The sequence below is a fragment of the Carassius auratus genome, unplaced genomic scaffold (genome assembly GCF_003368295.1).
Source record: "Carassius auratus strain Wakin unplaced genomic scaffold, ASM336829v1 scaf_tig00011187, whole genome shotgun sequence".
Taxonomy (NCBI): domain Eukaryota; kingdom Metazoa; phylum Chordata; class Actinopteri; order Cypriniformes; family Cyprinidae; genus Carassius; species Carassius auratus.
The window spans coordinates 176,833-190,287 of NW_020524179.1; the positions used below are offsets into that span (position 1 = coordinate 176,833).

A 13,455-nucleotide genomic window follows, 5' to 3' on the forward strand; every position below is an offset into this window, starting at 1 on the left:
ATGAAGCTTGAGTACTCGCTGCCTCCATGATGGTCTGATCGTTCTGTAACGGCGCTAATGGAGGACAGGAGACAAATGCAAGTACGAGTAAGTTTATTAGGAGTATGGTGATGATGAAAGGTCGGAGAGTAACGCAGGAACCACGGTGGCAGCACAGACTGGTGAGTTGAGACGTGGGGTGCGTAGAACGATGATGACAGCGGTGACAATCCAACAGTGGTGAGTGTATTCCAAGCGTGACGACAGGATCCGAACAGAACGGCGACAAGGCAAGGCAGGAACAACACGAACACGACATCAAACACCAGGATCTACAAACAACGATCAGACAAACAGGAAACGAAAGACAGGGTGTTAAATAGTCTGTGGGAACAGAGGTTTCTCTGTGTTGTTGTGGTCAGATATCCACATGGAAGTGTGAAGGAAATGCATCACAGGATGGGACGGGATGAGATATGATGAACAGTTACGTCATTTTCCAGCACGATGGAGCACCATGTCACAAAGCAATAAACAAGTGGTTCGAAGATCATTACATTAAAATTTTGGATGTGTGGCCAAACAACTCCCCCGGATCTCAGTCCCATACAGAACCTGTAGTCAGTCATCAAAAGGCGAGTGGACAAGAGGAAGCTCCGAGATCAGCATGCAATAATCGATTGCCATTATTTATTTATTTTACCAATAAAAGCCTTTAAAACTTATAATATGCTTATTATTGTTATACACTATACCATAGAAACATGGAAAAATAATCTACAAATACTGAAGCAGCAAACTTTGCAAAACACAAAATGTATATCACTGCCAAAACATACATATCACTGCAATAACTGTTAGCCCCCCCCCCCAAAAAAAAACAAAATCATTATCCAGAAATCAAAAATGGTCAACCATTTAACCAGCCTGACCAGTCATATGACTGTTAACTAATGTTGAAGTCTGATAATGTCCTCATATGAGCAAATTAGTATGAACAAGGCTTGTGTGAATAGCATGTGTCTATGCTCTTACCTCCTCAGCACATTACTTGGTCTTCTTATAAAATAATCAGATTTTCAGTACACAAACAAGCTAATTGCACCTATTCATAAAGTGACTGTTCTGTCTCTGTGCATTTTACACATTTGACCTGACTGACAAGATCAGAATAACAATAAATGTGCACAATATTTTTTTTATTGAATAATCAGTTTAACACAAAAGGATACAACACATAATTGATATCCAGAACAAACAAACTAATGTGATGTGGACTGTTACTGTATGTTTTTGTAGGTTGTCTGGCTGTATGGTGACAGAGGATGGATGTAGTTATTTGTCTTCAGCTCTGACTGCACAACCCTCATGCTTGAGAGAGCTGGATCTAAGCTATAATCACCCTGGAGATTCAGGAGTCAAGCTACTCTCTGAAAAACTGGAGGATCCAAACTGCTCACTGGATAAATTCAAGTATGTCGAGTAGGAAGAGGTTTTAAGTTTTATTGTTTAAACTTTTCAGTGTCTCTGGGTGAGTCTAGGAGTTTTTAGAGGATGCAACAATATATTTAGGATTTAAAGTGCACTAGTTTTCTTCTTTTAGTCTTCTAGTAAAATCTTAACTAAACTGCGCTAACAAAACTAATAACTCTACCCCTAAATGGCCTCAAAACAGGAGAAATCAGTGAAAACACAACGAAAATGGCAGCCACCTCCCTACAGCTTCCAAAAATTGTAGAAACAAACATTTTCAAAATGATAACTTGTAAAAGAAGGAACAAAAAAGCCCTAACTTTGAAGGGGACATTGAATGCCCATTTTCCACAAGTTGGTGTTATTTTTTCGGGTCTTTTTGAAATGTCTGCAACATACTTTGTTAAAATTCCTCAATGGTTGTGTAAAACAACACCCTTTTTACCTTGTCAAAAACAGCTCTGTACACAGCGAGCTGTGTCTCTTTGAATGATAATGAGCTACTGCTCCCACGCAATCACCCTGAGTACCCTAGCAACAGCATAGGAGCATCGTAGAAACCACTATGAGTACCCTAGCAACTGCATAGCAACCACCTAGAACACATTATCAACCGCAAAGCAACCACATCATGTACTTTAGGAACCACCCTGAGTACCTTGTATAGAAACTGCAACTGCAACAGCTATTTGATTACTGACTGAATGTGTTTTCTAGTGTGGATCATGGAGGAGAATCCAGGATTACAGCAGGACTACAGAAATGTAGGTCTACACACACTCACACACACCTATGCACACACACACACACACACACACAAACACAGACACTTGTTTTCATGCATTGTGGGGCTCACCTTTCAGAATTGCTACATAATGGGAACCACCCTTTCCTATGATCCTACAGAACTAAAATATATATAAAAAATATAAACATGAAACTTACCTTGCCAGCCAGTTAATCCAGCTCATGGTACAGGCCCCCTGTATACTGTTGTGAGCTGGACTGACACCTGCACTGTGTCCTAAACAGTGCAGTGATGTCTACCGAGGGCACCTTGATGAGAAAGAAAAATGTGACAATCACAATGTTACAAACGTATGTTTATGTCTTCAAAAGAAGTGTGTTCCTAATGACTCTCACCTTTGAGCCATACACTTTCCAAGGCTGCTGTTGTGGAGAATACAGTCTTACAAGAGTTAGGGCGCACTAGTAATGATGTCCTCTGAGTAGAACACCCCAGTGTAAATCCAGGAATTTGAAGTGTCTTGGAGATATGACCACAGTTCTTCTGGATTTAATTTAATAATCTCAATTTCATGTGTTTCTACATGTAATCATAGACAGATTTGATAATGGTGAGATCAGATCTCCATGTGCGAAAACTTTACAGTAGATGGGAAACCGATTGCTCCCTCGTGACCTTTTGTAAACTGTATTTATGACAATGAACTGCACAGACACAGATATTCTAACAATCTATTGATAAACACACCTTGTGTCCTCCTTTTCTGTTTAAGTCCACTCAAGCAGCTGTGCATTGGTCTGTGGATTGTGCTGAGAGACAGGAAGGAGACAGGTCCGCTGCCGTTTTCATATGAAATTTAAGAGGACTGACTCTGAGGCAATCATGAATTTGTGTACAGTTTATGGAGCTAAATTATATAGCCCCACTAAAAAAAAAACTAGTGTCGCCCTTGCTTCTCGCATATATTTCGGAGAACCAGGACAGATATTTCAATCAATCACTCAGGCATTATTTCAGGTACTGAAATGATGCACCTAAATCTGTGTTCTTATTCGGTTCGGTGCATACCGGTTCCATAGGTAATGATGCAATATTGGCACCGGGTTTCAGTATCCAACCCTACTGAATAGAACACAGCTCAGTGTCGATCCATGAACCGTGACAAACAAGGACACTAGTGATGTTCTGTGATTAGAACACAGTCCAGTTTCGATCCAGGAACCAAGAAAAACAAGAAGACTTGTGATCATCTCCCCTGAACAGAACACAGCTCAATGTCAATCCAGGAACCATGACAAACAAGAACACTAGTGATAATCTCTGAATTGAACACAGCGCAGTGTCAATCCAGGAACCATGACAAACAAGGACACTAATTATAATCTCTGAATAGAACGCAGCCCAGTGTCGATCCAGGAACCTTGACAAACAAGAACACTAGTGATGATCTCCTCTGAACAGAACACAGCTCAGTGTCGATGCAACAAGGACACTATTGAGGATCTCTCCTGAATAGAACACAGCCCAGTGTCGATCCAGGAACCGTGACAAAGAAGGACACCAGTGATGATCTCCTCTGAACAGAACACAGCCCAGTGTCAATCCAGGAACCATGACAAACAAGGACACTAATGATAATCTCTGAATAGAACGTAGCCCAGTGTCGATCCAGGAACCCTGACAAACAAGAACACTAGTGATGATCTCCTCTGAACAGAACACAGCTCATTGTCGATGCAAACAAGGACACTATTGAGGATCTCTCCTGAATAGAACACAGCCCAGTGTCGATCCAGGAACCGTGACAAAGAAGGACACCAGTGATGATCTCCTCTGAACAGAACACAGCCCAGTGTCGATCTAGGAACCGTGACAAACAAGGACACTAATGATGATCTCCTCTGAACAGAACACAGCTCAATGTCAATCCAGGAACCATGACAAACAAGAACACTAGTGATAATCTCTGAATTGAAACCATTTCAACTTGACAAACAAGAAACTTGACAAACAAGGACACTAATAATGATCTACCCTGAATAGAACATAGCCCAGTGTCAATCAAGGAACCGTGACCTTCAAGGACACTATTGATGTTCTCCTCTGAACAGAACATAGCTCAATGTCGATCTAGGAACTGTGACAAAGAAGGACAGTAGTGATAATCTCTGAATAGAACACAGCCCAATGTCGATCCAGGAATCGTGATAAACAAGGACACTTGTGATGATCTCCTCTGAAGAGAACACAACCCAGTGTCGATGTGTTTAGTATGTATGTGTGTCACTCTCGCACTGATCTGCTGTATCTGTGACGAGAAAAGAAAATCTGCACACCTGAATAGAAGAAATTTTTTCACTTCCAGTCTTCATGAATAATTTAATATCAATTATAAATGATTAAATGCATGCTTAATAGTAGTTATTAAGATTGATGTCGTTTGGAATTGTTAAAAGGTGCTTGGAAAAAAACATGATCAAGATATCAACTATGACCTTTGTCAATGTTATGCAAGGAATGTTGTGAATGGTTGTCAAGGCAGCCAATCAGAATTTAGCAGCCTCGTCTTTAATTGCCTGGAATGATGGTATATTGTAACGCTGGGTTGTGTTGAGCAAGCGAGCTGTCAGCATTCAGAGAGCACGGGGTGCAGACATCAGATGAGCAAGACATCCCATAGAGATCAGGCTCAGACAGAATGGTTGAATACAGTCTGTGCTTTGAGAGGCTCAAGTTTATCATTTAATCTCTTTAAAAGTTAAGTAATGATCATCAGTTAGATGACTCATGTATATCTGGGACACAGGTTCAACAGGTATTAGATACTTGGGTAAAATTAATAAATCCGCCTCAGAGAGAATTACAGACAACCTTTCACAAAGATTATATAAAACCTCTCAGGTTACGAATCTTGGTTCCCTGAGTAGGGAACGAGACACTGCATCCTCTAGGGGTCGCTATAGGGAGCATCTAGTCGTGACCCGTGTCTAAAGCATACATTGAAAAAAACACCAGTGAGTGTGCCGTCAACAGCCCCCGACGTCACTACCGCCATGACTATAAACAGGCACCGGGAGAACACGTCATTCACTTCTTCGTCTGAAGCTTGCGTCCAAAGCAAGACAAGGAGCAGTGTCTTATTCCCTAATCAGGGAACCATGGTTACGTTCACTTTCAAGAGAATTTTGAACTGCGTCCTCTAGGGGTCGCTATAGGGAACAGCATACCTATGCCACCATGCTGGGGAGTGCAGGCCAGAATCATGGTGAACACTAAGTACCAACTCTACCATTTCCATTGGAGTTGCCCCTGGGCTATCTGTGACAGTACCGCTTACTGCCAAAGGCGTAAGCTACATAGCCAACTTAACTGTTAGGGCCTCAGCCCGGGGTAGAGCTGAAGGCTTGGAGCCAGGAAAGATTCCTTTAAAAGGATACAGCTAAGATCTAATCATTTTATACCAAGTCTTGCCTGTCACACAGGGGCTACCTCTTGTTTCTGCATAAGCTTGCTGAAGGAGCAGTCTCAACAGACAACAACATCTCTAGTAACAACATCCTGTTTAGATAGGTATCCGAGGATACATAGGTGGAGTGGCACCCAAGATGAACGGGGCTTTTACCAACTCAAAAGAGGGCACGAAGCAACCGCGTGAAGCCCTCACCATATATGATTTTTTTAAAAAGCAGAATACTAGTGTGCAAACTTACCACAGTCTGGATTTTAGAAAGTGTGCATAGACTTCACTTGCAAACTTACTATAGCATGGATTTTCAAATAATGTTCTAAGGAGGGGCTCTCGTGGCACATAGATGGAATGGTGCAAACAGTATGTTTGAGAGTCATCAACTCGCTCTGTGGAAATAATGCTGGTGCGCTCTGGGGAAAATACAGAGAACTCAGTTTCATATGCGAGGAGAACTCTGAATTCAGAGTAGCACACTCATAGGCAACCCTCCTAGTCTAGCGCTGATAAACTACCACAAGAATCGCCCAAATAGCCCCTCACGTTGAGGGAAGCGATGCTTGAAGTGTATAAACAAATACACACTGGCTGAATGATGCCCAAGGAACCAAGGTCTAATCATTTCAAGAAAGTGAATGAGGCAGAGCGAGTAACCATTACCGTACAGGATTTCAGAAAGTGCACAGATCGTTCACGTGTTCACAGGCAGAAATGGAAGGCTCACCTGAGCTGGAGGGCTATGGTCAGAAAGATTACGCTCATCGTAGGTGTCACCTTGTGAGCACACTTTCATGACATTGCCGTGGCGCGAACCATAACCTCCCATCGGTCTACATACACAGGGCAGGAGGATTGAGAAGGCTCAGCTTCAGCTTCTTCACCATCCTCAAATATCTCCTGCTTTTCCTGGGTAAAAACCCAGCTGAGCACTAACCTCAGTATCAGAAATTGTTAAAGATATAACATCATCCTCCGGAGGCTCTCTCTTGTCCGCCGCCGACAAGCACGATAGAAAAAGTCTCTCTCTAAACCACTCAGACAGATTCACCTGTAATTCTCATGAGCTCATTCTCTTCTGTGTCTCAGCATCGACGGGTCCTGTTTATAGATATGCCATTAGTGACGTCAGAGGCTGTCGCCAGCCAAACCGTTGGTGTTTTTTCAATGTATGCTTCAGACACGGGTCACAACGAGGTGTTCCCCATAGCAACCCCTAGAGGATGCAGTTTGTAGTTCCCTTGAAACAGAACCAGAAATATTGTCAATTGTTGGCTTCAAAGAAATGTATCTATTCAAGGTCAGTGTTGACCTCCAAGACTAAAAAAGAGTTTTCAGACTTGTGTATTATCTGTTTATATAGATTCTAATGCATTACACAATTGACAAAAAAACTTTTTTTATTAATCTGGAGTGGCAAGACAGAGTTTGATCAAAGAAATATAATAATTAGAAGTGTATCTATCAAGAGTAAATGCTTTGGAATTTAACACTATCAACAACGTCTTTAACATTAACTGGATCAAATGCTTTTCTGAGAATAAATTTCATGCTTCTCTTATTTAACTCAAAGTTATTTTTAGATAATGTGGTGCTCTTCATCTTCTTGTCTGTTATTTTAAATGCACTAAGCTCCTCATTAAGCTGTCTAACTTTCACAAACACACTCTGGATGTGTGGAAATCAGTCTATAAACATATTTTCTTTCCCCATTCATGTTATTATTAAAAATCAATATATATATTACTCAAAAACAAGTGATTGGTTTAACAAAGGTTTAGTTTTTGTTATAGATTTATTTAATTATTCAGGTGATCTTTATAATGACAATGCATTTATTTATAATTGTGGATAAATGTTTTTTCCAGTGAATATATAAAAACTAATTAATTTTATTTCCCCAAAACTTCTTCACCTTGTTAAAAATGGAAATATGTATAAGCAGATCTTACTGCTAGGGGCCTTTCTATCAGCGTTAAAACATTCAGTAACTTTAAAATCAGGAACATTTTAGCCAAAGAAAACTGTATTCTTTCTTAAATATTTAAGACATTGTTAAAAAAAAAACTGCATTATAACATGTAAGAAATCACACACACAAACACGCTCTCTTTCACACACACACACACACACACACACACTCTCTCTCTCTCTCTCTCTCTCACACACACACACACACACGTTTGTTTTTGTGTAAAGTGTGTTCATCCCATATGCGTAATGGTTTTTAAACTGTACAAACTGTATATTCTATGGCCCTTCACCAACCCTACCCCTAAACCTAACCCTCACATGAAACTTTGTGCATTTTTACTTTCTCAAAAAACCTCATTCTGTATGATTTATAAGCATTTTGAAAAATGGGGTCATGGGTTATGTCCTCATAAGTCACCTTCTCCTTGTAATACCTGTGTTATACCCATGTCATTATACAGAGTTGTGTCCTGATATGACACAAAAACAAGAGCACACACAAACACACACACACACACTCACTCTCTCTCTCTCTCACACACACACACACACACACACACACACCACTCTCTCTCTCTCTCCATCTCTCTCTCTCTCACACAGTTGAGTGATTGTTGTTGTTATTAATGTCTCTGTTCTTGTGTTCAGATTCCTGTTTTCTCACACTGGATCCAAACACGGCAAACACTGAACTCATTCTGTCTGAGGAGAACAAAAAGGTGACATGTGTGATGAAGAAACAGCCGTATCCTGATCATCCAGAAAGATTTGATGATGTGCGTCAGGTGTTGTGTAGAGAGAGTGTGTGTGGACGCTGTTACTGGGAGATTGAGTGGAGTGGATCTGTGTTAATATCAGTCTCATATGAGAACATCAGCAGGAAGGGATCAGGTGTTGAGTGTAGGTTTGGACGTAATGACCAGTCCTGGAGTTTGATCTGCACTCCTGACAGTTACTCATTCAGACACAATAACAAACAGACTGATCTCCCTGTGAAGTCCATCATCAGGAGAATAGGAATGTATGTTGATGATGCTGTCAGGAGAATAAGAGCGTATCATGATGATGATGATAATAATGATGATGATAGTGATGATGATGATGTCAGGAGAATAGGAGTGTTTGTGGATCACAGAGCAGGAATTCTGTCCTTCTACAGAGTCTACAGAAACACGGTGAGCCTCATGCACACAGTCCAAACCACATTCACTCAGCAGCTCTATCCTGGGTTTAGAGTAAATTTTCTGTCTTCAGTGAAACTGTGTTGATGAATCAGAAGAGTCTGATGAGAGATTCTATCCATAATGTTTGAGGTGCATGATAAATCAGTAACAGTGAGATGTTTTGTGCCACGTTTCCACCGTAATTACCTGGAACATTTGTACCCGGAACTATTTTCCCCCCAGACCTGTTGCCATTTGTGTTTCCACCAGGGCTTGAAAACGGAAAAAAAATCAGTTCACTCCGAGCAGAAACGATATGTTAAAGTTTCTATTCTGCGTTCCTCTGATATTATTACCGTTCCAAAACCGGTTCGGGTGGAAGAAATACTGGTTAATAATGTTATTTTTTAAAAACAATATTATTTGCCTATAATTTTCCTAATAATAATATTAATATTATAATAATAATAAAGTATAGCATTTTCTTTACTCAAAAAGAAAAGGAAAAAATAAAGATCTAACGCTTAGTCACAGCCAATACAGCATCATCTTCTCTAGATTTTGTAAACATTTTTTTTTTTGTAAAAAAAAGGTCACGGCTCACGTTGCATTTTATTAGCCCTAATACCTCCGAAATAATGAAGGCTAAAATATCTGTAGTCTAAAGCGAAATGTTTCAAAACATTATAAAAACAGTTATTAGTTTCCCTCTAAAACAAATCCTCTAAAGATTAGGCTATAAAAACATCAATCCAAAAACAAACTAATTTAAGCTGAAGCTGATGCCTACCTCTCTCATTCTGCACGAATCCAAATATTTAATAGTAAATGTGTAATAAGTAACACTGTATATGCATCCGAAAGTTGGTCTCCTACTTTCATTCTAAGAATTATTTTGAGGTTAATTTAGCAAATGAAAACGGCAGCTTCCGGGAAATTATAAATAAATATAAGAAACTATATCAATATTAATGACAAACCAAAACTAATGAATTTAGACTAAAACAAAACTGATACCAATGTTGGGTCTCTCATTTGACACAAAATCAAATGTTTCCGTATTCGCGACGTATTTGAATGCCAAATGATTATAAAAATAGCCTAGCTATGTTTACAGTGTTTATTATAGCCTAGCCTAATTTTTGTAATCATTTTGTGTCTGCATTATGCCTATTTCTGAATGAAATAATCATTTTCCTCATCAGTCACCTCTCCTTGGCTACTGCAATTTTCCTCACAGTATATTTACAATAAAACAAAATAGGATATCAAACACTACTGCCTTCTTTAATTTTTCATTTAAACATAATGAAAGCTGACCGTTTGTGAAATCGGCTAGACACATAAATAAACCTCCAGCTTTAAATAGGCACTGTCTTCATAAATAAACCACAGATTTGAGTTTTAAACAACTACATTCTCGCCTGAAATACATTTCATGACATGGTAACTGTAATGTTTAGAAAAATATAACTTCAAGCTGTAATTACGAGGCCAAGCACTCCACCGGCAAATTGAGGAGCTAAGCTAGCTTGGCATGGAGCATCACACCAAATGCAACGATGAGCGATTACAGCAATTTTAGTATGATTGTAACCGAAATGGCGAAAAAATCATAAATACAACCTCTCGTAGCATGATTTATTGGCCATTGTTTAAGTGTGACCAATAGGTGGCGCTGTTATCAAATTGATATGGTGTGTTCTGTGTGATTGACATTGACATTGACACACACTAAGCTTAGTGTCAATATTCCAAAGCATTGCAGAGCTATAGCTACAAGTGCCATTTTAGCATCATGCCTCAAATTCGTTGCTGTACTATAGACACAAAATCCATAAAATTTTGTCAGCACAGTCTCTAGATTATCTCACTCAATTTTTGTAAAAAACGGATGATTGATGAGGAGTACAAAAAAGTAGGTTTTCAACATAAATCAAAATGGCGGACAGGACGTCCAGCTGTCATATTTGGTATCTATGTTGTCGGCATAAAGCATGGAATATTTTTAGACCAGTTTCATTACAATAGGCTAATGCAATTAAAGGTTATTAGAATCATTTTTATCAATGTAATTATTACTGGTTAATGAATGGTTAATTACTCTTGACCAATAGGTGGTGCTGTTACCAAATTGATGAAGTATGGTCAGAATGAAGTGACAGTGATACATACAATGTTTGGTGCAAATATGTGAAAGCATTGCAGGAATATATCCTCTAATGCATTTTGGCACCGTGCCTAAAATTTGTAACTGTGCTGTATGAAAACAGTTATATCAATCAACACAAAATGATTAACTTTTTGTCAGCCCTGTCTGAAAATGATCTGACTCGATTTTGTTGAAAATCGGACCAACAGTTGAGGAGGAGTTAGAAAAGGTAGGATTTTAACATAAATCAAAATTGCGGACAGGGAGTTCAGATTTCCTACTAAAAAATTGGTATGTCTATTGTCGGCACAACCCAAGGAATATTTTGAGATCAGTTATTTCATTACAATTACAAATTCATTCATTACAAAGAGTTCATTACAATAGCCTAATGCAATTAAAAGTTATTAGTAATTTTGGAAATTTCATAATTTAAGGTTAATTAATGGTTTATTACTCTTGGCCAATAGGTGGCACTGTTACCAAATTGATGTGGCATGGTCAGTGTGAGATGAAAATGACAGTTTGCTGCAAATATGTCAAAGCTTTGGTGAGATACAGCCTCAAATGCATTTTGGCTCCCTTCCAGCAAATTTGTTGATGCGCTAAATGAGAACCATTTCGTATATCAACACGAAATTCATAACTTTTGGCCAGTGGGGTCTGAAGATGATCCATGTCAAATTTGGTGAAAATCAGACTAATGGTCTAGGAGGAGTTTGAAAAATGTGATTTTCAACTTTATTCAAAATGGCGGACAGCAAGTATGGCCAATGTTCTCGGCATGACAAAAAGAATATAGACCATTTTCATTTCAATTCATTTCACTTTTGAAAAAAGGTTATTAGCATTTTTTTGATATTTCATTATAACTCTTGATTACACGGTGGTGCTGCCACCAAACTTTTTGAGTACCTTCAGGGCATGGAACCAAATATTTTTGTAATTATTTTCATATCGATACGATAAAGCGTTAAAAAAATACAGCATTTTAAAACATAATTCAAAATGGCTGACACGGGAAATCCGGACATCATTCCACTCGACATGACTCACTTAATCTAAAGAGACCAGTTGTGTGATTTTTGGATAACCATTCAGAAGATATAAGCAAAAAAGTTATTAGGATAGAAATATTGAAACTTTGGACAAGCGGTGGTGCTAGAGAGTTGGAGTTAGAGACTTCAAATTTGCTATAGTTAATGTTTGGACTGTCCTCTATCAGTGTGCCAAATTATACTACTTTCCCGCAAGTGGTTCTATGGGCTGCCATAGACTTGTTGCGGAAGAAAAAAATCACGTTAATGGATACAATAGGTGTCTTGCACCTTCGGTGCATGCCCCTAATGATCTGAATAAATGGTGGTTGAAATGACAATGCTGCATGAACTCAACCAATCAGGATGTTTAGTGCCTAAGTCCCGCCCCCGAAAGTTCCGGAACATTGAAAAAGTAAGTTAGAAAGTAAGAAAAGTAAGTAAGTTCCTGGTTCCTGCGGTGGAAACACACAGAGAACAAGGCCAGGTCTCTAGTTCCTGGGTAAAGTTCCTGCGACTTTCAAGTCTCTTCATGACATTAATACTGCAGCAGAACTTCTGTCACTGAAATAACAGTCAGAATAAATGTGTCATAAATCCTCATGTAGACAGTGTGATCAGTGTGTGTGTATATGTGAGTGAAAGAGAGTGTGTGTGTGTGTGTGTGTGTGTGTGTGAGAGAGAGAGTGGGAGTGTGTGTGTGTTTATCTACATTTATGTTTTTATTGTAGTGTCACATCAATAATTTGTATTATTTCTATCAAAATGTTCTTTCAGTTGAAAAGTTCTTCATGCATCATGTTTGTGAAAAGTACATGTCATTTATTGTTCTCTATTGTATTTGTGCATACATAATAAAACATGATGAGAAACTTGAGATCAGATCTGAATTTATGTTTGTATCTTGAATATAATCGATTCCTCACAAGACTGACCTGAGCTTCAGAAAAGTTTCTGATATAAAAAAATAAAACATTAATCATAGCATTTAAAAAAATATATTCTTACTAAACTTTGTGATAAAACATGTATACATCCAAAACGGCCTTTCTACCATCGCAGGTACCGCTGACACGGCGTCTCTAAAGTACATTTGCAGCTTTTGACCGCTGAGTGGCGCTTTAACCACAAGTTATCAAAAAAGCGCATCAAAGCACATTTTCGCAAATAGACGTCAGTTTTGCCTCGCTGATATGTTACATTTGACGACTTCAGTCATGGAAAACATGGTTAAAATATTTAATATTAAATATTCACAGATGAAAGTTTGGTGCTTATGAAGTTATTTGCATTTCTTAGAAAGTATTCAAGAAGGATAAATGTCAAGCCTGTGCCTGAGCCTGTGCTTATATTTTTTCTGATCTACATGGTATTAAACCATATTTTAGATCTGACACATTTAAAAGGTGTGCAGTATTATTTATATTATATGAATTATGTGTTTATGTTATTGAAAATAAATTTTG

The 13,455-nt window shown here is 38.7% G+C and overlaps 1 protein-coding gene across 1 annotated transcript; it reads left to right on the plus strand.

Annotated features, from left to right (window-relative positions):
• The first annotated feature begins 1,287 nt into the window (after positions 1–1,287).
• LOC113072991 (stonustoxin subunit beta-like) lies at positions 1,288–9,168 on the plus strand. The gene is made up of 3 exons (XM_026245871.1): positions 1,288–1,452; positions 2,170–2,216; positions 8,286–9,168. Exons 1-3 carry the CDS (start codon positions 1,292–1,294, stop codon positions 8,903–8,905), a joined length of 828 nt encoding a protein of 275 aa, XP_026101656.1. The 5' UTR covers positions 1,288–1,291; the 3' UTR covers positions 8,906–9,168.
• The last annotated feature ends 4,287 nt before the right edge of the window (positions 9,169–13,455 follow it).

Excerpts from the sequence above, each read along its gene's own strand:
- LOC113072991 (XM_026245871.1), top strand. The coding sequence starts at position 1,292 with ATGGTGACAGAGGATGGATGTAGTTATTTGTCTTCAGCTCTGACTGCA. Across the intron at positions 1,453-2,169 it reads TGCTCACTGGATAAATTCAA|TGTGGATCATGGAGGAGAAT; the intron begins GTATGTCGAGTA and ends TGTGTTTTCTAG. Across the intron at positions 2,217-8,285 it reads TACAGCAGGACTACAGAAAT|ATTCCTGTTTTCTCACACTG; the intron begins GTAGGTCTACAC and ends TCTTGTGTTCAG.